Source organism: Apium graveolens, chromosome 10 (genome assembly GCF_009905375.1).
Source record: "Apium graveolens cultivar Ventura chromosome 10, ASM990537v1, whole genome shotgun sequence".
Lineage (NCBI taxonomy): Eukaryota > Viridiplantae > Streptophyta > Magnoliopsida > Apiales > Apiaceae > Apium > Apium graveolens.
Window position 1 is genome coordinate 40,620,654 of NC_133656.1, and position 23,712 is coordinate 40,644,365.

Sequence of the window (23,712 nt, forward strand, 5' to 3'; positions counted from 1 at the left end):
AGCTGAGCCGAGCCGAGTTTAAAAACCTTGCCGAAAAAAATGTTCGCGATCAGCTTGTTTATAAACGAGCTGAGCCGAGCCGAACACGAGTTTGCTGACGAACAACCGAGCCGAGCCGAACTCGAGCCGAGTCGAGTTGTCCACTAATAGTTCGCATATATTTTCTAATCGAAAAAACTAAAGGTATGATTTATAATTTTATAAGTTATATAGATATCAAATATTAATTTCATCTTCCAATTATATATGCATACTCACACTTTACACTTGTTTCTTAATCCATATAGTTTTATCAATTTATTTCACAAGTCAAGATTTAAGAACAAAATCATTTTTATTTTAAATTATTGAGACATTCATAACTTTAGAAATCGTGCATTACTTTTAAATTGTTGATGTCGATTGTTAAAGATTTAGTAATTTTTGATATTTTAGTTAAATATGTTTACATTAGAAAACACATATAAAACAAAATAAAGCAAGCAAGCCCTTTAAGTGGTTGAGAAATATGATTATTAAAAATTATTTGATTTTTTTCTTAAAATATTGTAATGATATAATTTATTTTAACAACTCACTATTTTAATCTATTTGTTAAATTTTAAAAATATTAATCATTTTACTTTAAAATTAGTATTAATTTTTAGTTAAAAAATTTAAAATCTTTATATAAATTATTTATTATTTGTTAAATATTTAAATATTTATTATTTGTTAAATATAAAAATTTTATCCGAACCGAGCCGAGTTACCGAGTTCGAGGCGAGTCCTAGCTAAACGAGCTAGTCCGAGCCGAACATACGAAAAACTCTCGGCAGTTTATTTTTATGTTCGCGATCAGATTGTTTAAATACGTGTTCGTTTGCGGCTCTAATGGTAGGCAACAAAAAAGTTTAAATAAAGACAAAAAAGCCTTAAACAAGAAGTATAGTAGTAATCCAGTTGATAAAATGTACACACACAAGATGAAATCAAAGGGAGAACTGATGTTTGTTGTGTAATAATATATATATATATATATATATCTCGATTTCATTAAAATCATAAGCCCCCTTACTTGATCCTGGGGCGCCAAAAACTCTTTCTCTGCTGAACATAAATTACTATTATAGATATAAATTATTTGTATCTATTATTATCATATATATAGAGTAGTAGCAGGTGTGGGATGGAGCTACAGAATACAGTGAAAGAAGCCCTAAATGCACTCTACCATCATCCTGATGATTCTATTCGATTGCAAGCCGATCGTTGGCTTCAAGACTTTCAACGCACTCTCGATGCTTGGCAGGTATATCTATCTTCTGTGTCTGTCTTTGTATCTATATGTTTATGTTTCTATAGTCCTCTCTCTCTCTCTCTCCCTCTCCCTCTCTCACACCCACATGATTTTGATTTTTTAATTTAATTGATTAGGACTGTTTTGTGTTCATCTTAGTATTGTTACTAAGCTAGGTTTTGTTAATTGGATTGGATGTATATGTGTTTTGAGAGAGAGAGAGAGGGATAGAGTTTTATTGAGCTTATAAAAATGTGTTAATTGTGGAGAATGATTGAGTGTATCTGGATTTTGTGTTTGTGTGTAGGTTCTGAATTGTACTTGTACAAATTTGATGACTTTTGGGGAATGATGGAGAGTATTTTGATTTCTGTGTGTGTGTGTGTGTGAGTGAGTGAGAGAGAGAGAGAGAGAGAGAGAGAGAGAGAGAGTATATTGTACGAAGCTTGTGGAAATATGACGACCGTGAGAAATGATAGAAGGGCGTCTTGATTATGTTTATGTGAGAGAGTCTTGTGGTAATGGATAGAGAGTGTTTTGGCTTTTGTCAGTTAGAGTTGCGTGAATAACCATAAACGAGGATTGGTGTGTTTTATTGGAGATTTTGGACAGCATCTCCATATCTTGGTTTGGAGTTGTCCTATGATTTGGGAAAGTGAAGTATGATGCTTTTTTAATGAAGTGACTTAAAAAGTACTGTAGAAGTTGAATTGTGTAGAATTTGTACTTAACTTTGTTTTGTGTGATTCTTTGAAGAGAATTTAAAGGATAGTTTGTCTCCACCGTGCATTGTATGGAGTGTAATTAATTTCAGCTGAGAGGACAAGATTTAGTAAATGATTGTGCATAGTTACAAACCTCATTGTTGTGTTGATATCTTGTTTCCAAACCATTACAGTACATGCCCGTACACCCGTACTGCTTAAATACAAGAGTATAATTTTGCAACGGTTGCTTATCCAATATATGCTTTACCACGTCTATTGACTTTGGTTCTTGTATGCCTGTATTTTACAGTAGCACTTCTTGTCCGTTTCAATTCGTATTGACTTTTGAGTTTCGTGTGGTTTACGTATGTATCCTCTTTATGAGTTGGATATACTTTTTATTACTTTGTTGTTTTCTTGGATGATATTTTTCGGCATGCTGGTTAGCTCAACTTTTTGTTTTTAAATAACCCTCAACATTTAGCTGTTGTGCCATTCTCATTTGTTTGTATTCAATCACTTCATATATTACACCCAGTAATCTCATTATATATACTATAAAATTGTTTTCTGTACAGGTAGCTGATAATCTACTTCATGACAGTAGTAGTAATCTGGAGACTCTGATATTTTGTTCTCAAACATTGAAAAGCAAGGTATTTACTTTCTGTATCTGAATATATTTTAAACTTTTCTTTCCAAACTGAGGCATTCCTGTGTTTGCGAATACATGTTTTTTTATAGTTTTCTTGATTAACAGGTCCAACGGGATTTTGAAGAACTACCTTCTGAAGCTTTCCGCCCTCTTCGAGATTCATTAAATGTAAATATTTATTCCTCTCTTACCTTAAATATGACATATTGCTGTCTATTTGTGTTTATCTTTATTTCCCGAATCTCACCGACACTTGTTTGCAATCTTCGTTCCCCAATCCAGAGCTTATTAAAAACCTTTTCAAAGGGCCCACCAAAAGTTAGAACCCAGGTATTGCTGGAAGAGTTTCTTGTACAGACATGTTTTACTTGTTTGTGTGGCAAACACAGATTCTTATCAGTGCTAGAAATTGGCTTTGTAGATTAGTCTTGCAGTTGCTGCATTGGCTGTTCATGTCCCTGCAGAAGATTGGGGTGGTGGTGGTATTGTGATTTGGCTTAGGGATGAGATAAATACTGATCATGAAGTCATACCAAGTTTCCTAGAATTACTCAAAGTCTTACCTGAGGTATATTTCATTCTTGTCTTTGCACTTGATGTATAGAAGTTAAAATATTTATCATCCTTTTAGCAATATACTTGAAGCTTATATACTATAATTTTTATTCGAACATGGGAGGAGTGGGACAAAAATATCATTGTGAACCGTTGTGTGCTCAAGTTATCTGGATTTAGTGGTTGGCTACTGATACATATCTCTCATACCATCCGTAGACAAGGTCGAGAGGGTAATGTTTAGTTAATTGTAATTTATGAAGCCATATAAATGAAAGGAAACTGCGTTGGACACTATTAATATGTAATATCTGTTTGTTAATCTAAGTCACTCGAAACCTTATTAAGTGTGGATTGAGATGAAAAGCTCTTCAACCCCCTGAAACTAAAATGAAATGCTTGCAGTGTTGCCCAAGTCATAGGCAAAATTGTGAGAACAAGATGTACATGAATTTTAAATGTTACAAAATCAGAGACTTTTTTACAGCATCTCTTATGGTTTATGGTCTCTTATTTTGGTGTGTAATAAACACAGTTTTCTTTCCTACCATCAGGAAATATTTAACTATAAGATAGCTGCCCGTCCTGATAGACGCCGACAATTTGAAAAAGAACTGGCTGCTGCAATTGAGGTTGCTCTTAGCATCCTTACGGCTTGCTTGAAGATCAATGAATTTAAGGAGCAGGTTAGTTTATCTTGTGGCTTCTACGTTCTCGACTGTGCTAGCTACCTGCCCACTACTAGTTTCTTCTCTCTTATTCTTTTACACATGTACCGCTACTAAGGGTTTTCTGGATTGTGAATGTGTACAATAACCAATGGTTTGTGTATGGATGCATGTACTGCATAATGCATATACATATCTCTATATTTTAAGTATCCCATGTATCTGAGTACACTTATATGCTTCTTCTTCTTTCTAGTTCTTGTTTGCGCCCCATGTTGTCAGCTTTCATGAAGTGGCCATCCATCTTATCTATTTGCTGAAAATTTCATTTTGCTGGGTGCTTGACGATAAAAACTAATTTCACCTTCTTTGCACTTGCTTGTACAACTCAGGGTTCTCCAAAATTCAATCTCTAATGGTAGTGGAAAATACAAGTTTGAGTGAGCATGATGGCAGTGAACTAGTAATTCTTGTTTCTTCTTCATATTTTCTCTATCTTTGTGGGTGATGTTAATCCTACAGTCTTTTCAGTTACCCTTTCAAAAAGCCATATCAAGTTTCTAAATAGTGAGATGATATCTCTCTGCGTGCATTATCTGTTTTTGCAAATCAGGAAACAACTTTTTTACATTAACCATATAAACTTAATCCTACATATTTTCCTTTCGGTATAGAAACGCGGGCAAAAGAAGAATTCTGTTGACTTGTAATGATCATCCCAGTATATAGCAAATGCTTTCATTTTATGTACTGCTTGCTAGTATAATATACCTCTTTTACTGAACGTTGTACACTGAATTTATCTGTTGAAACCTGTTCAACATCTGTAAATTTCTAAAAAATCCGACTCTTAATACCTGGAAGGCCGTGTAGGGATTTTTTTGTTCTTCATATTTTGTTCTATGTAGGGACTGAACTGATTATGTTATATTCAATACTCAAAAGAATCATTTCATGCTATATGCATATGCAGAACTTAAGAAGTGTCTGCTACTGAAAACACACTTGAGTACTTGTATACCTCTATTAGGTTTTGTAATTGTTATTTCCACTTAAAACTTTGACATAGCACCTCATGGATGCAAGTAAATCAGGTCTTTATGGAAACTTGGTAGACATATTTGAAATACAGTGACTAGATGTGATCGGTCATTTTCATTGTGATAGCTTCTACTGTTGGTGACTTGGGCTTGGTTTATGATACTCCTCTATCTGTCTGACTAACATACATCTGGTTGCTAGTCTGTTTCTACTCCCTAAACCTTTGCTTTGCCGTTATGGTTCTTATTTTTTTGCTGCTTAAAATTGTCGTTTATATCTTTTAGTAGATTATTTTCATTAAAGCAAGATTTTTCCTTTAAATGAAAAGCAGGAGAATAAGGTGTGTTTTATTCTGTATCATCTTTCTCACAAGCTTCTTATTTATTTACAGGTTTTAGAGGCATTTGCCTCTTGGCTTCGGCTAAGGCACAGGTACCATATCTATGAATTGCTTCCCTTATATGTTTTATTATTGTAATTATTATTATTATTATTATTATTATTATTGTTGTTGTTGTTGTTGTTGTTGCTTTTTATGAAGATATTTTTGGTGGCTGTTACATAGACAATTTGAATGGCTGTTACATAGACAATTTGAGCGGGTTATAATGTTATTTAACACTCTAAACAGCCAAATTTTGTCATTTTCTTCCTGTCCTAGTGTGTAAACAACCATGTTAAATTTGAATGAAAAAATCACATTGTCACGCTCAGGCTTAATGCTCGAGATTTAGTTCTTAACTTCTACAGATGGCAAATGCTCACTTAGGGAGAAAAACAGTGCCTGCTTTCCTCTGCAGGCTGCTACTTGTTCAGTACTTCCAAACTGTATCAGTGAATGTTGTTATAAATTAGTGTAGCCAGTAAACAAATCTGTTATGTCAGATGTTATGGTATGCTTAGGATGGATTTGTCTTCAGTTTCTCTTCCACTGGCATGTTGGTAAAACAAACACGTTTTTCTGTGTATATTGTTAAAAATTCATGTACTTAAATCTTGCATGAACACAATTTACTTTATTTGATGACTATCTATGTTGCTGTTTCAGAATTCCTCCTTCTACCCTTGCTTCGCATCCATTGGTGCTAGAATCTCTCTCTAGCTTGAATTCTGATTTCCTATCTGAGGCATCAGTCAATGGTACGTAGATTATGGATGTTTTTGTTCACCAATATTTAATTGTTCATGTATATTTTTATACATCAGTGTTCTATTAAAAAGCGCTGTTGGTTGCTAATCACTAGCATTTTAATTTGCTCTAGTATAAATATGTCTGCTGGAGGTCTGGACAGTGTAACTTCTGTTATGTCCTTTATGTCTATTTTGAATTTCAGTCATTTCCGAATTGATACATTATTCGGCCGCAAGGAACCTAGATGGAATATCTGTACAGATGCCCTTAATTCAAGTACTTGTGCCTCAAGTTATGAATCTCAAGGCGCAACTTAGAGATCCTGAAAAGGTAAGTTATTGCATTTACACATAATTGATTTAGTTTTGAGGGAGCTGCTTCGCCCTTTCCTGTCAATAGATTTATAGCAAAATAAATCAATATTTCTTTGATGACACTGAAGATATATATATTTGCAGAATTGTAGAGTCTTTTAACCCCTTCCCAAAGATTTTAGACCAATTTCTAAATACACTTTTCAACTTTAAGCTTGTAAAGATAAATTAGCGAACTGTTTGATTTCATGATGAACTGTCTTACTATTAGATTTGCAATTTTTTTGGTCTTGGGCAGTAAATTAGGTCAGTTGGATATATACTGATCACTTGACATCTCATAATCTTGTTTACTACAAATCTTAAGACCGTAAGAGCTGTAACATCTATTTGCAATGATAAATAAACTCTTTCATCTCTGCACAGGATGAGGAAGATTTAAAGGCCATTGCTCGTTTATTTGCAGACTTGGGTGATTCATATGTTGAACTAATTGCAACAGGTAATATCTTATAGTTTTTGGTATAGCTATATCCTTGAATTACTGCAGCCCTGGGAAGCAGGGGTGTGGAAGTGCCGCACTGGGCACCGGGTGTGGACTGTTGCGGAGGTGCGCGGGGGTGCGGCGTCATACGTACGGGGTGCGCCACCCGGCTTATCACCGTATTACCTGGCTGTAATTCGGGGGAGTGCGGGAGAGGGGGTGCAGGAGGGGTAATTATGGTCATTTTTGAGTTACTGTAAAACAACAAAAACCAGACCTAAATCAAACCAACAACTTATAGAGACATACATCGGGATGGAGAGATAGATCTGTTCTTCTCCAGTCAATTGTTTTTTGTTCATTCGATGACAGATGTGCTGATATGTGTGTGTATATATGCGTGACTGCGTGTATATATACGTGATGATATATTAGTTGGGCCGGGGTATGTCAACTATTTTGACTGGTTCAGCCAACTAACTTTTTGTTCATCCAACTAACTTAAAGTCCCTATCACACACTCCTTATATTTTTAATATTTAGTTTCTTACTTTGCTGACATTTTTTATAATTATATTTATAAAAAAATTTTAAATGAATATATATAATATATTTTTTAATATTTTAAAATTATCCGTATCCCCCGCACCCGAATCCCATTTCTTGAAATTTTTCGAATTCCCGTATCCCCGCACCATGCACTCACTCACCTGCACCCGCACCCGTGCTTCCTAGCTGCAGCCTCTCTATTAATTACTCCCTAGAGTCATATTTTAAGTAGTCCTGATCTAGGAAGCACCGACGCGGATACGGCACACGGGATATGAGACACGGGGATTCTCCAATTATCAAAGAGTCCTGGATAAGGGACATGGCTAGAAAGATAGCAATGAAAAATATAAGATTTGTAGAAAAATATAAACCTTATTGTAGGTGCATTGCCACAATGGAAAATTCCCATCAAATTCTTCTGTACCTGTTACTATTCGCACTTGAACTCTTTGACCCGCTCATTGTATATAAACTTTAAACACACCGAGAAATGTAGACACTGAAACCGATATATATAGTGTTATATATATGTATGTATTTACATGTAGATATATCAGATTGATATGGGCGTATGAAAAACATAAATAGGATACAGAAGATGAGAATGATTGATATTAGGGTAAAGAATCAGATTTTTTAGGGCCTTTTTGAGGTGGGCCGCATCCCTGGACGAGTCGGTCGCGTGTCCACCCCGTGTCGGAGCCTTCTCCCCTGCCATTTGTGTGTCGACACGCCACGTGTTGGACACGTACTCAGCCGTGTCAGTGCCGAGTCTCCGTGTCGGCCATGTCCGACACGCGTATGGCACCCTTTTTTCCGTGTCCATGCTTCCTAGGTCCTCTTACAAGGTTTCACTTTTCTTGGTTAATAATTCAATTTACTGCATCAACAATATATGCAGGATCAAATGATTCAATGATGATAGTGCATGCACTCCTAGAAGTTACTTCACATCCGGAATATGATATTGCTTCAATGACATTTAACTTCTGGCATAATCTTCAGATTAGCTTAATTGAAAGGTACGCCCTACAAGTTCTCAGTCCATTATTTTTCATACTAAATCTGGAATATAACAGATAAAACTCTGCAGGGATTCATATCTTCTTCTTGGAACTGAAGCTTCAATTGAAGCGGAGAGAAACCGTCGGCTGCAACTTTTTCGTCCATCATATGAATCGCTTTTATCCTTGGTGAGTTGTCTATTTGCTTAAGTTTGGTTGAACAATCATGTGGCCCGATACAATTTTTATTTGCTTCAGAGGTTTCCCAAGACTTTTTCTTTTTAATTATTTTGCCCAGTCAAGTCACACACACCATTGTGTTTATGCTTAGTCTTGACCCCCCCCCCATATATACATAATATTGTTAAAAAGATAGAGGTGACCATCGAGCCACAGCCCTGTGCTTAGATTATCCAAGTCTCTGTTCACTACTAGTATATATTTTTGGAATATTAAATATAGTGCATTGAAATATGCACAGAGGAAAATTGTTTTTTGTTTGTTTGAAGTTGTACAGTCTTATTACTAAAAAAGTGATGTCAGTTTTTAAATGAAATTTGCAGGCGCGCACACACACACAAACACACACAAATATATACATATATTAAAGACTCTACATCTTTGTTTTATATTTTTGCCAGCAGTACATATTCAGCAACAATTTGTATCTCTGTATTAGATGATTTATGGTTGTTTATGCATGGATATAGAAGAAACAACTTGTGACAAATAGATTTTAGTTCAATACATCAGTAGAAGATTTTGTCTTACATGGAAAGTATCATGAAAGTGCTTACCAATAATTTAATGGTTTTTACAAACAGTGACATCCAGACACTGATCAATACCTTCTTTCTTTCTTTTATATTCTCTCAGTCAATATTTAGTTTTTACATATTTAATTGAGAAACAATATTAAGTCTCATTAATGCATTGTTTCTTCTTTTTTGGGGGTCTCACAGGTTAGCTTCAGAGTTCAGTTTCCCCTGGATTACACAGATCTTTCTAAGGAGGATCAAAAGGATTTCAAACAGAGTAGATATGGTAATAAAAATTTATTACCCTGCATTTAACAGATTTGTTTTCCTCGCAAAATTTGTTGGTTAAGCTGTAGGGAGTCTTTGTTAAAAGAGCGAAAAAATGTATTTAGGTATGCTTCAGCCGTATTCCATTCTCTTTGTTTAATGCTGTTTAAGTTGCACTGGGATAGTTATGTCTTTTTGATGATAAATTTTTAAACAAGTGATTGTCTTATTAATGTACAGAAAGTTAGATATGTTTTCACGCAGTGAAGTTTACATGTCTCAGTATTAATCATCCATGCATGGCCTTTCGAATCTCTATCCGTTCCTCTATCTTGCTTCTTTCGGAATCTATCATTTGATCATCTTTCTGACTGTTTTCTTCATAACAAACCTACTTGTTATGCCCCTATTGAACTGGATTGAAAATTGGGTACTTGTACTGTTATTGAGTTTTTTGCTTTTTGAACAAGAATCTTCATTGTACCTAGTTTGTTATTTGTTAAATTGACTGTGGTTTATGTTTTTATTAGCGGTTGCGGATGTCTTAATTGATGCTGCGCTAGTTTTAGGAGGAGAAGTGACACTGAAAATTTTATACATGAAGCTAGTTGAGGTAAGGATCTCTTGGATGTCAAGTTTCAGTTTATTGATTTTATTAAATGTAATGATGGCATATCTTGAATGGCATGAACTTGCTGTTAAAGCTTTACATATATTAAACTTTTAGTTTTGAAATCCTAAAGGTGTTTCCTGCTTGCTATTTTGTATTGAAGTGGTCGGACTGCTCATGCCTCTGCCCGTGTTCCATTATTTCTTGTAGAAAATTCTTGTTTTTTATGTTGACCTAGCTTGAAAAACAAGTTTGTATTTTCTTCTATAAATAATGCTGATCTTTGATATATTGTGCACGTTTGGGAAATCTTAAAATAAGTAACTGATGACTTAAACTGAATAAGTGACTGATAAGTGATAAGTTGATAAATGCTTATAAGTTATACAAGTGTTTGGATAATTTAACTTACAAGTCAAAATTTTTTTATTTAAATGAACTAAAATAAATATTTTTTAAATATAATTATCTTAATTCTTATATTTTAAGTTAAATTAACATTTAAAAAAATATATTTCAAAACTAAAATTGATAAAAAAACGAAAAATAAAAAATAGTCGTTATTAACATTCAACTTATTAGCTTATAAGTTGTAAATTCAACTTATAAGTTGGGTCGACAAACACTCTTCAATAAGTTGTTGCGGGCTTATAAGTCTGATAAGTCAGCTTATCTAGATTGTTTTAGAGTAAGAATCTGTTCTCGAGGTGTCATTCTAATACTGACCTGCGTTTGAGCACATATATTCTGGAATCTACTTTGAAACACCAAGCAGAGGTTCTTTTCTTAGCTCGCAGGGTCTCAAGTCTCGAAAGTTTGAAAACAAGGATCTACTGGGGGTTGGGTAAGGGGATGTTTTTCTTTTCTGCAGTAAGGCTTGATTGATTCTATGTAAACTAAGATTTGACTAGGGGGTCTGCTTAATGGTACATTCCAATTGTAGTCGGAATAGATATGGTGAGAACACCCTCGTAATGGTTCTGCTGTTGACCAGGTGGGTATGAAAAAATCTAGTCACATTGCCCCTCCCCCAAATATCTGTCCTTTTTTCCACAATTCCATAGGGGGTGAGAGGACTTGAACCCGAGACCCCTCCCTAAATCGAGCTTTGCAACCATGTTAAGTAACCAGCTCCTCTAAAACCTTAATGTTTTAAAGGAAGGCCCTGGCATGATCTTATAATGTATACTATTCAACAACCAGCAAGATACTGGAAGAGATTATATGACTTTGACGAAACAACAAGCCAAATGAGTCGTTACCTCTTAACTAATTTGTTTTATATACAGATTAAAATTGTAGTCTCTCGCCTTAAAAATCATCCTCCAGACTTGAAATTAATACACCTTAGAGAGAGTGATTAGGAAATACTAAATTTTATCTTCTTTTAATTACATATGTCGGCCATATATTTTTCGTAGTCCTATTTTAAAATATTTTTGGTTTTTGATGATTGAATAATCATATCAGGCTGTGAATAGCTGTCTTAACGTTGAAAGTAGTGATTGGCGTCCTGCTGAGGCTGCTTTATATTGTATCCGGGCGATATCAGACTACGTTTCTTACGCTGAAGCTGAAGTCATGCCCCAGGTTCAGTGTCCTTCTCTTCTCTCTTGCCCAGGCACATCATAATGCTTTTACTTTAATTGACTATCTTTATGCATATTTGGCTTGTTGAAGATGATGTATAATCTCCTTTTTGTCTAAAGATCCATGATGTAAGATAGCTATTGTTTGATTGTTTCTTTTGCTGTTGGTATTTTCAATAATGTATATATGCTCACCCAGTTTGACTATATGATCAATGTTGACTTTTAATTTTCCTGTTTGAACCTACTCCAAAGCCCAAAGTTATGTTTAGTCATTTAACTTTTTCAAATATATGTATTGTAAACCACCACAAAGTACTATTTGTTACATAATTTGTTGCTGTGAGATGTCAATTGCATCTTAAAACTTGGAATTTGAGGCCAAGTAGAGCCCCAGAAAGTAAAACTTGAACTTGTATCCCTTAACTAAGAGAGTTTGAATTTGATTGTGAATTTACATTCCTTGTTTATACTTAAATTTATGTTAGGCGCCTGAGTTCTGGATCGAGTTACGGGACCTTTTACAGTGAAGTCTTGGTCGATTCTTTCCCTTAAGGGGGTGTTATTCTTATTCTTCCTACCTCTCCCTATGTTTGCTTAATTGCAAAGAATAGGAAAATACTGAGAGCTCAGTTAGAGAGAGCTCACTGATCTCATTTGATATTTGATAAGGAATATTTTTCTCCCTTTTCTTATTTCTCAATGAACCTTTAAATACTTGCAAGGAAAAAGCTAATAATCAGCTGCTACTAGCAATAATTCTGCTTCTAACAAATAGCCTGAAAATTTGCATCAATTAGCAATAAATCTGCTACTTTTATGAAGCTAGAAATCTGTAATTAGCCCAACTAAAAATCTGCAATCAAACAGAATCTTCTCCCATAATTCTAGCTTGCTTGTTTTGACTGCGTCTCTTGTAATAATGACGAAAAGGAACCACCTGGACACTTTGTTGTTGACCAGGTGTATTACTTGTAACATTTTATCTCATATCATAGATCATAGATATGTCCTTCACCCTTCTTTGTACTAATTTAGACTGATAGTCACACCTCTTTCTTGAATATTGGGTCTTCTGTTGTGTTCCACAGATAATGTCTTTGCTACCTAAACTTCCAAATCAGCCTCAACTGCTACATACAGGTTTGGCATATTATTCTTTCATTTATTCTATATACAATGGGAGGATAGGTCTTCCTCCATAAAATATCGTATCTCTCTATGGATAGTATGCTTCACATTTAGGACATTCTCTTTACATGGGTATAATTAGTGAAACCACTATGTTTCCGTTGTTTATTTTGTTTATGCATGATATATATTAAGTGATCATATCAGTTGGTTATTTCTAACTATCATTTTTGTATATTCGGTAGTATGCTTAACAGTTGGAGCTTATTCGAAATGGCTTGACACTGCTCCCAATGGGATATCATTTGTTCCCTCCGTCATAGAAGTTCTTGTCAATGGCATGAGTATGTCTGAAGATTCAGCAGCAGCTGCATCTCTGGCATTCAGACATATCTGTGATGGTATATAATATTTACTAGTAATTTGATCTTATAGTATTAGTTAGTGAGCTTTCTAATGATTGCTACTTGCTCGATGATAAATATTTATGACTTAATTGATGTGATAAAATCATTTGCTCGCTTGATTTATCTTTTGGTTTAAAAATTATATAATTTAATATCCTTTTATTCCATGCCTTTTGGTGAACCTTGTTGACATATGCTTTCCTCAAATCATTCTAGTCATTCTAGCTTACCTCTTGTTGAATTAGGATACCAGGTCTTTCTCTTTCTGTTTTAGCTTACCTTGTATCAGAGAATCTATGTTTCTTTGTTGTGGACCTGTGGTGCATAATGTGCTAAGGAATGGAACCTGTCGGCACTACTTTGTGTTGTATTCACTTGTATTTTCCTCGCTCTTGTACATAATGTATATCGGTTTCTCATCATGTCATAGTTTTCACCACTGAATTGATGTTTTAGCGTCTTTAGATCAGACCTTGCTTTTTACTAATGTTACTTACCAGGGGACTTGAGAAATGACCTGATGGTGCAAGAGATTATTTCACCTTATTAAAAGGATGCAATGTCCTTAATGTCCTACAGGTCTTTTACATATATTGTGATACCCTTTAATCTTTATATATATATATGGACTTTTGTTTCTTTATGTAGACTGTGGGAAAAAGCTCTGTGGATCCTTAGATCATCTCTTCCAAATATACCAAAGGGCAGTGGTTGGAGAAGGTATATTCAAGTTTTCTGCTGATGATTCTCTGCATGTGGTTGAAGCTTTGAGGTATGCCTTCAAGTCTATAAGCTCAAAAGTATATGATTGCTGAGATGAATTGAAGGGAAAAGTATGCATACATACATATATATCATACATACATATATATTTACATATGTACATATATATATATACAATATATATATTGCGATTCCACGTTTACAGTGATTGTTGTCCACACACCTTTGCAGTATGGTTATTACAGAACTTCCTTCCGATCAGGCTAAGAAAGCCCTCGAGGCGTTGTGCATGCCAGCAGTAATTCAATTACAGGTTGGAATTCACATCGGAAAAAGAAATGAAAAATGAAAGTATTTTTACCTTAAGTTGATGATGTTTAAGCTCTTTGTTAAAAACCAGGAAATCATTAATCAAGGGCCTGAAGTGCTGGGGCAAAAACCTTCTCGTGAAGTAACAGTCCACATTGATCGACTTGCAAATATTTTCAGGCATATTTTGCAACTTCTTTGTTCCTGCACCTCATTTCTCTTAATATTTTTCATATCCCTTAATTAACTTAGACATTTTGTAGACATGTGAATCACCCGGAAGCTGTTGCTGATGCCATACATAGGCTTTGGCCAATTTTGAAAGCCATATTTGATATGTAAGGACTCGCTAACTGCTTTTCTGTAAGATAATAATATAATATTATCAGGAACATCTTTTTATAGTTTTGTATATTTGAATGTTAGAAGAGAGAGAGAGAAGTTTGTGGAATGAATTCCATTTTCATAATGAATACTGAATGTCCCATGTCCCTGCCTTTATATAGGCTTACATAACAGCACTACTATTAATACTTAAGTAAAGACTATCCTGCCCTTACTAATACTAATATTCTTATACTAATAGCCTGATTCCTTACAAATATTCATCATACCCCTCTCTGGGATTTGAAATGCAGTCGTGCTTGGGACACAAGGACAATGGAGTCTCTTTGCCGGGCATGCAAACATGCTGTGAGTTTTCTTTACTCTAACCACTGCTATCTAGCCAAAGGCTTTAATCTGTATTTGAATATAGAGCTCAGCTTGATTGTCATACCAAAAGATGAGGAGATGCAATTGCTTAGATGGAAAACTGTTTGATGGTCTAGCGAGTATGACATCATGTGCCTGTTGGTTGGGTTGATTCTATGAACTGTACCTTTTTTTATAAATATGCGTAGTGGCCTTGTGTGCTAAATAAACAAAATGGCCAAACTCCAGAGCTGGTACTCTCGCTGTTTTGAACTTTAGTCGAGTAATAAAAAGCGTTACTTGTTAAATTGGGTCATCTTAAAAAATGTTGTCCCTGGTACCTAGGGTTTGGGAACATGAATAAGAGTAGGTTGCTTTAGTTAATGAGAAGTGCTGGACCAATATCTGTGTAAGCTTGCTTTGTTGAATGGCAAATAATGCTAATCATTGTTATTGAGTCGACGACTAGTTGCCCAGTCGCTATAAATAATAAGTCGACAAGCGACTTGATGATTCTCGAGTCCATGGGCCTTTACCCGACCCGGTACCCACCCGACCCGACCCGACCCGACCCGGTAACCACCCGACCCGAATCATGAAAAAAGGGTTTTTAAGATAAGGAAACATACACACAAACTCTCATCAGCGGAGGCTCTTTTCAGATCTTTGATTCAGGTAAGCTTCTTCTCTAATCTTCTTGTTAATTCTTCTTCTCTTTCTTTGCTTTCTTCTCTCTCTCTCTCTCTCTCTCTCTCTCTCTCTCTCTCTCTCTCTCTCTCTTCTCTCTTCTTTTTTCATCTCTTCGTCTCTCTCTTTTTCTTTCATATACGTTTTTTACTTGTGTGTATATATACACAGACACATATTAACAACTTTTAAAAATGTTTTTTAATTCATTTTTTTTATCTTTTTTTAATTGTTTTGCTTAATTAAACCAAAAAAACGAATTTTTATTACTTATTTATTCCAATTTCGAATTATTTTACTACTTAATTCAAAACTTGAATTTATAATACTTATTTTTACAAATAAACAGTTTTTATCTTTTATTTACACATACACCGATTGTAATCGACACAATATACACACAAAAACACAAATTGTATTTTACTTTCCTTTCAAACAATTTTTACAATATATTTGCTGTGTACTCCTCTCTGTTACTCCTCTGCTGCTTGCTTTATTTAGACATTTCCTTACAGCTGTCTTTATTGCCTGCAGTAGTGTAGTCTCAGCTTGCTAAAGATCCAAAAAGAAAAGCCAAGTCGAATGATCCGGGGTGGAAATTTGCAGTTTGGCCTGACCTATGGAATTTGAACTTATTGTCTATTTTATTCTATTAAACATATGGAATTGATTTGTTTTTACCTAATATATATATGTATATATATATAATAAAAAATATACCATATTTCACGACTTGTCGACTTTATTCGACTAGTCGGGCGACTTGTCGACTAGTCGATTCCAAGGTCCCCAGGCGCCGAGGCTCGACTTAGCGCTGTAATAACCTTGATGCTAATCTCCATTTTCTCGTTCAAAGTTTGGTTGTTCTCTTATTATATAGAATTCAAGACTTTTGTTTTTTGATACATAAGATATCAATTTTGTGTTCGTAGTGCGATAAGAGGTTTTACACACCTTGTTTGCGATTAGTAACACATAAAAGTGTTGAAAAGGATATTGGCCGGGTATTTCATTAATCAGAAGTGTTAATTTCTTCAGGTGAGAACTTCTAAAAGTTTTATGGGGATTACAGTTGGTGCAATGTTGGAGGAGATACAAGGATTATACCAAAAACATCATCAATCTTGTTTCCTTTACCTCTCCAGTGAAGTTATAAAGGTATATAATTATGAAATAAAAGGTTAACTCCCCACACAAACACGCACACTTGGAATTTTTTCTTATTCATAGAAATAATTGGTAAATTTGTTTATAGATATTTGGTTCAGATCCTTCTTGCGCAAACTACTTGAAAAGTTTGATTGAATCGCTCTTCAGTCATACAACATGTCTGCTTCCTAGAATTCAGGTGTCCGATTTCTATATGCTCTTACTTCTCCCTATCCTATTCACCGCTAGTTATATATCTAAACATGTATCGATATTGTAAATATTCTCTGCAGGATTTCACATCTAGGCCAGACATAGCAGATGATTGCTTTTTGCTGGCATCAAGATGCATTCGCTATTGTCCGCAGATATTTTTTCCGTCTGCGATTTTTTCACCATTAGTTGATTGTTCCATGATTGGTGTCACCGTGCAGCACAGGTCACTCTTCTCTCCTTCCCTCTCTCTTAATAAATATCTGCGCCTCTGTCTCTATATAATAGTAGATGATTATCGAATTAGTCTTTATTATCTGGCTTGTTGGAGTGTTTTGCTTTACTTTTAATGTGTCTATTCTATGCACTCATACCTGTCATTATGGTCTTCGGTAGTTATTGTATTTTAAGTTCTAACTAACTATCTACTCTTTGAATGGTAGCCTGAGATGTTTTAGCATATCAGGATCACACACAGATATATATAATATTATTAGCCTGGCTAATTGGAGCGTCATTGTTTAACCTGTTTGTTCAATTAAGGGCTCTTCTTTGTACTAGCATCAGTTTTTGTAATTTAAAATATATATCCTCATTCTGTTGATTGCTTCTATCACATTCGATCATTGCTGATAGTATCAGTGAGATGTTTATTTGTTGATAGTTTAGCATTTTATAGAACAGATGGGGGAATGTATTACATGGTAGGCCTATATAGCATTTCCTGTAGCGGTAAAGTAATAAGTGATCTATCAGTTCCATTGTGTAAATAAAAATGACTCGTGCCTTGTGTCATAGAAACACACACACACACACAGCATCTGTGGAGCCCCATTATCTTTTATGTATGGAATTGAGGATGTGTGTCTTTTTTAATTTAAAGCACAGGAAATATCTTTGGTTAAATCGAGTGCATACAGTTATTTGAGGCTTTTTAACTAATCATTGCTGGTCTTTCTTTCTTTCCTTTTTTTTTGTTCCTTTTGCAGGGAGGCCTCAAATTCAATACTGAGTTTCTTATCTGATATTTTCGATCTTGGAAATTCTAGTCTGGGAAAACAATATACATCAATAAGGGATAGTGTAATAGTTCCTCGAGGCAGCACTCTCACCAGAATTTTAATTGCCTTGTTGACTGGAGCTCTACCAAGCTCAAGACTAGAAACAGTATGTTCATTCTTTCACCCAATGTTGTACATTTGCTAACTAGTAAATTTGGATGGATAAGCCAATTTGTATATGTGTTTTGTCATGAACTTTCCACTACAGGTAATGTATGCTTTACTCGCATTATCCCGGGCATATGGTGTGAAAACTATAGAATGGGCAAAGGAGAGTGTTTCTTTAATTCCATCAACTGCCGTAACTGATATGGAAAAGTCAAGATTTTTACATGCGCTGTCGAATGCAGCATCTGGTGCTAAACTTGATATCATTACTATTCCTATAGAAGAGCTATCAGAAGTATGCCGGCGCAACAGGACAGTACTAGAGATTGTTCAAGGAGTTTTGAAACCACTGGAGATGAATATATAGGTGATGTGTCATAGTGGGAAGTCATATATATAGAAGGCCAGATTTTGCTTGGGCGTGGTCTGTTTAGTTGAGTTGATAATCTTGTTGTGTATTTCTTTGTAGTTTTATTGACCTCCATCAGCGGTCATCATTAGTCATTTCAACAGAGTTTGCAAATGTGAGGGGTTCGTTGTATCTCTTGTTAAGATAGTTAGGTAGATCTGAGCTGGATTCCCCTGGAATTATAGTTGGGTTTTGGCTTTTGCCATTCTTTGAGTCTAGTGTTTTGGTGTTTGTCAGATTTTGGCTTCAGTGTTTCAAATGTATTGGTGATTCGTAACTGCACAAAGTACTATACAGAAAAAGTTCAACAAAAGAGTTATGCAAACTACAAGTCGGACAATTTTCCCTGTGTATCAATTTTTAATCTCTTGGAAATATACATGCTTTTGTTTTCGTTTGTAGCATGTGATTGAATATACATTTCAATCTACCCCTGTATATGATTATACATTCTTTCACATATTTTAAAACTGGATTCGAAACAAATCTCAGTTCATTGCACTTGCAGGAAATTGTTGTGGCTTGTGAGAAAGAACTAGAAAAGAACTGTGGTTTGTGAGAAATAATTACTTGGAAAAATGCACGCGATTCGTTTTAACCAACTCTTAATTGTACTACTTTCATTTTCTACCCGTTCCTACAGAACTGTATTTTAGAAAAGAATTATAGAGAGTTGCTTTCTTTTCTCTCTTAATGGTTCATGTAGGACTGCGTTCCGGAACATATTAGAAAAGAGTTGATTTTCCCTCGTAATCTTTTTCAAAAGTTGGAAAAAATAATTTGGTTACAAAATTACAAGGAACTCCCCCCCGAAAGTGCTTCATTTTCTCTACCTTCCAAATAAGTCATTTAGGAACGAAGCTGAAGAAATCAATTTTTTTTCCTTTTTTCGAAAAACTACTTTGTGGAACACAAAGGGCAGAAAGTGTTACTACATCCATGACAGAAACAAGCAAAAATAATTGACAATTCCCAATGGCTCGGTTCTTTTGTGGGATATTTAAATAAAAATTTCATTTTTATGACACACTCATTCAGACAAAAATGACACAAAAGGTCATTTTTTATGAGGTTCTGCCACAAACATCCCACTAATGGACTAATGGCGTTCTGATGCTATTTTTTTCAGTGGTGTTGAACTCTCATATTAAATTTAATAAAAAAATTTGGTTCATTTTTTTAAGTAATTTCACTATTAAAATTATTTATTAAAATGTCAAAAAATATTAGTTATTGATATATTTTGTACACTATTTATTTTATTGACTAAAACTAAAAACTAAAATTTACTATAAAAATTATCAGTACATGCAAATTAAAAATTATTTATACATGTGTATATATATGTTTTGATTTGATTTCATATATTATTTTTTCGTAGGTTTTGAATAAATTTGTTAGCAATTATTTAGTATTATTTAGCAGGAAAAAGATCCCCAAATATAAAATGTATTAATTTATTTTCTTCGAATATGTTTATAGAGTTAAAAGTTTTATTTTTTACTACAAATCATAGAATAATGAAAAGTAAAATATATAGAGTTCAATTTAAATTTAATAAAATAGTTCTATGGTATAAAAAATTAAAATTAGTGAATAGTAAAATTAGAAGTTTTGATTTATAAAGAATCGTAAAATCTTAAAATATTAGATTGCATCAAGTTTATTTAGCTATTTCGTAATTGTATTTACTCTTGAAAAATAATTTATTTTTTTTGAATATTCATTCAAAATAAAAACGAAATTGATGATAATCAGTTTAGATTTTAATCTCCCACAAAATTTGATGATAATAAAATTATAGATTATTCTTAATATTATAAAATGCTGAATTTTTATTTATAACATTATAACCAGCAACTACAACAAGAAGAGTTCTGTTGCTAATTTAATGATTAAATTTACTTGATTAACCACAAACAATAATCTAACAAGGCATTAAGATCACAACATCACGTTAATATTGGTCTTTACTACAGAAAAGACAAAAGACAGTCAAAACTAATTTACTTGATACACTCTAAATTGTCAACCTCTCTTCAGGCCTCTGCCTTGGCTTTCCTCACTCACACAACACTGATTATTCCATCTCTATTGCTCAAGTTTCGAGCCACCTGATATACTGACCGTCTTGATTTATTATGGTTGAACGATAACGATAGATTAAGAGACAATGTTGGATCATCCTTTGTCAATGTCTGACTAAAGTCGACCGCTGTGTTTGGTGCTGGTGATTCAAGCAAAGGGGCTGAAACTGATGCTTTTAGCATCGACGAGGTATTATTCCCCTGATCAGAAAATCCAGCAATCGGGTTCACAGCCGAGACAGGGTAAGGTGCCACCGGAACCTGGAAGTTTCTGGTGCTTGTTGTCGTGGAATAAATACTAGAGTGCGTTAGTAATTGATACTAGGGTTTGTGAGATTCGAGTTTTAATGGCTTTTGTGTAGTAGAGAATCAAGCCAAAAACATAGTTATAGGTTTAGGGGTAGAGCCCTTTATATTGAGGTGAGTCTAGAGTTAGACTTGTGTTTGAAGACTTGGTGGACAAGTCTGCAACTTAGATGGTGATTAGGACTTCTATCAGGGAAGGAACTCCAGAAATTTCTGCGTAGGACTTTGAGTCCGTTTAGGACACATGTCTCTGATCTTCCAACAACTTATGTTCGTGGACCATGACGATCTCTGCTGGTGGGTTTTGTCTATATGGGCCATCTTGAGTCCGCTACGAGCTCGGACCAGACAGGTCTATACTGGACTTCAGACAAGAATCCCAAGTGTAATTAATGCGACATTTAATGTGTCTTTAGGATACATTTTCTATCCATATCATTTGCCCCCAACTTCCGGGAATACTGCTCAAGTTTTCGTGGAAGTTATAATGGTCTTTTCGCGACTCGGGGTACTTTTAGCCCTTCTTGGGTATCGTCCCTTTATGGATATCGCCATTTTATCGTAAAGTGTGGAGCGAGCTACACGTTTACAATGAATTATTAGTGTGAATATACACACTCAAGACCTTTTCACAGGCTATTCAGATAGTGTTCAACACTAAACGGTCCTAATCGGGACTAAAAAGTGAGCATTTATCACCCCTTAACCTTCGTCAAGGTTAATTATAAGGTGAAAATTGCTATCTCGCCCTAATCGGGGCTAATCTGCCCTAATCAGGGCTAATTTCCATGTACAAGCTGCTAACTAGGTTTAAAAGAGCCTAATTTTAAGTTAGAAGGAACTAATTGGCCTTAATCGGGGCTAATTAGGACTAATCATCATGCATAAGATACTAATTATCCTTAATTCACACTAATCACGAGAGTGAATAGGTTAAACGGCCCTAATTTGGGCTAATTTCATCACACGAATCACTAATTCCCCCTGATTCGGGTTAATTATGCTTGATATACACTAGTCGACCCTAATCTAGGCTAAATTTCACTAATTGGCCCTAACCGGAGCTTAATCTTAAAATCCTGAAAATTTAAAATTTCGGTTTTTTTTTATTTTCTCCATTTTTTTCAAAAAAAAAATTGAAAATTTCCGCATGAGGGGTTGTCGGGGCCGAGCAAGACCTCCTGCTGCAGGAGGCTCTTGTTAGGAATATATGTATTAGTTTGATGATAAGTTAAACAAAACACTTAAGTAGAAATCTGGTGTTTGTAGCCTCAACGGATAAGACCACTTTGGCTATCTGTTGATGAAGTAGCTTTACTTAGAAATAAGTTTAGTATTGTAGCACATTTCAGTCTCTGTATTTAAGTTATAATTCTTAGAAGTTGTGGGAAATTATAAGTCATGTTGACTACTAGTGGATATTCAAATAGGAGGGCTAATTGTAAATATTTCATGCCTTATAATTTTGTATAAATGAAGTAGTATCAACTGATAGATTAAAGGCCTTCAACGGATGAGAAACAAAGCTTCAACGGATGTCTCTAAAGCTTCAACGGATAACATCCATCAACGGATAAAGCTTCAACTGTTAAAGCATCAACGAATGTCACTAAAGTATCAACGGATAAAGCCATCAACGGATGAAAGCTTCAGCGGATGTTCAGTTCCATAGCAGTTGATAGTGACAATTCATAAGCTGACAGAGGCACATGGGTTGACAGAGACAATTGGAATGTGGTAGCCTCATGGAGGAATCAAGAAAAGCAGCATTTCCATTCTGGTGCAAACAAAGAAGTATTCAAAGATTCACAGATTATCTTAGATTGCATTGGATAGAGAAATGAAGAAGAAACATGTGAAGAACTATTTTATAATTGTATTTTATCTTTGTCTTCACTTGTAAACTTGGTTATATATAAACCAAGTTGCAGCTAGTAATTAGGTGTGAATTTTCCAGAGCTGTTTAGAAAAACATAGAGAGAAAATCATCTAGTTTGTACTAGGAAGCAGCTGTGAACAATTCTTTGTATCACAGATTTTCTGAAATACACATCTCCGGTGGAACAACAAATCCACCAGAAAAGTTTTTAAAACCTTTGTGTTCTTTACATTTGTGTCTTGAATATACATCTGTTTGCACCTGCTCAAAACAATTCACACACATCTGTTCATCATACACTTAGCTTTTGAAACTGCTCAAAACTTGAAAAAGTTTTGAGATTTACATTCAACCCCCCTTTTATAAATCTCATTGTTAGTTCCTTGGGAATAACAATTGGTATCAGAGCTAGCTCTTGACATACAAAGAGTTTAAAGATCTATTCTACTAATATCATGAGTAAGAAGGATATTGGAGTGAAGATTCCAATCCTGGAAAGAGATAATTATCATCAATGGAAAGTGAAGATGCATCTACATCTTCTCTCTCAAGATGAAAGCTACATAAACTGTATTGAGAATGGTCCTCACATCCCTCACAAAGTGGCCACAGCTGCCACTGCCACAGTTGTTGTTGGACAGTCTATTCCTAAGCCAAAAGCAGAATGGACTGATGAAGATATTGAAGAGGTTCACAAGGACAAGAAGGCCATGAACATTCTGTTTAATGGCCTAGACAAAGATATGTTTGATAATGTCATTAACAGCCAAACTTCTAAGGAAATTTGGGATACTGTACAACTTATCTGTGAAGCTACTGAACAAGTTAGAGAAAATAAAATGCAGCTTCTCATTCAACAATATGAATATTTTCATTCTGAAGAAGGAGAATCATTGAATGATACCTTCAATAGATTTCAGAAACTGTTGAATGGA

The 23,712-nt window shown here is 34.7% G+C and overlaps 1 protein-coding gene and 1 long non-coding RNA gene across 2 annotated transcripts; both read left to right on the plus strand.

Moving 5' to 3' along the window:
* Positions 1–892: 892 nt before the first annotated feature.
* Positions 893–18,991, plus strand: LOC141693774 (transportin MOS14). The gene is made up of 27 exons (XM_074498936.1): positions 893–1,291; positions 2,565–2,642; positions 2,747–2,809; positions 2,924–2,971; positions 3,063–3,209; positions 3,751–3,882; positions 5,297–5,337; positions 5,954–6,045; positions 6,240–6,367; positions 6,778–6,853; positions 8,289–8,409; positions 8,481–8,580; positions 9,354–9,435; positions 9,947–10,029; positions 11,497–11,616; positions 12,707–12,758; positions 12,992–13,147; positions 13,802–13,925; positions 14,108–14,189; positions 14,277–14,365; positions 14,449–14,523; positions 14,824–14,878; positions 16,604–16,723; positions 16,821–16,913; positions 17,008–17,153; positions 17,917–18,094; positions 18,197–18,991. The coding sequence occupies exons 1-27, from the start codon at positions 1,169–1,171 to the stop codon at positions 18,461–18,463; spliced, it is 2,871 nt and encodes a 956-aa protein (XP_074355037.1). The 5' UTR covers positions 893–1,168; the 3' UTR covers positions 18,464–18,991.
* Positions 14,885–16,255, plus strand: LOC141693775 (uncharacterized). The gene is made up of 2 exons (XR_012563243.1): positions 14,885–15,553; positions 16,100–16,255. It is a non-coding gene; the product is annotated as an uncharacterized LOC141693775 (long non-coding RNA).
* Positions 18,992–23,712: the final 4,721 nt, after the last annotated feature.

What these genes read in the sequence shown, in the direction of transcription:
- LOC141693774 (XM_074498936.1), top strand. Translation starts at nt 1,169, where the DNA reads ATGGAGCTACAGAATACAGTGAAAGAAGCCCTAAATGCACTCTACCAT. An exon ending in CGACTTGCAAATATTTTCAG is followed by an intron (nt 14,366 to 14,448) that starts GCATATTTTGCA and finishes GACATTTTGTAG; the next exon opens with ACATGTGAATCACCCGGAAG. An exon ending in TCTCCAGTGAAGTTATAAAG is followed by an intron (nt 16,724 to 16,820) that starts GTATATAATTAT and finishes ATTTGTTTATAG; the next exon opens with ATATTTGGTTCAGATCCTTC.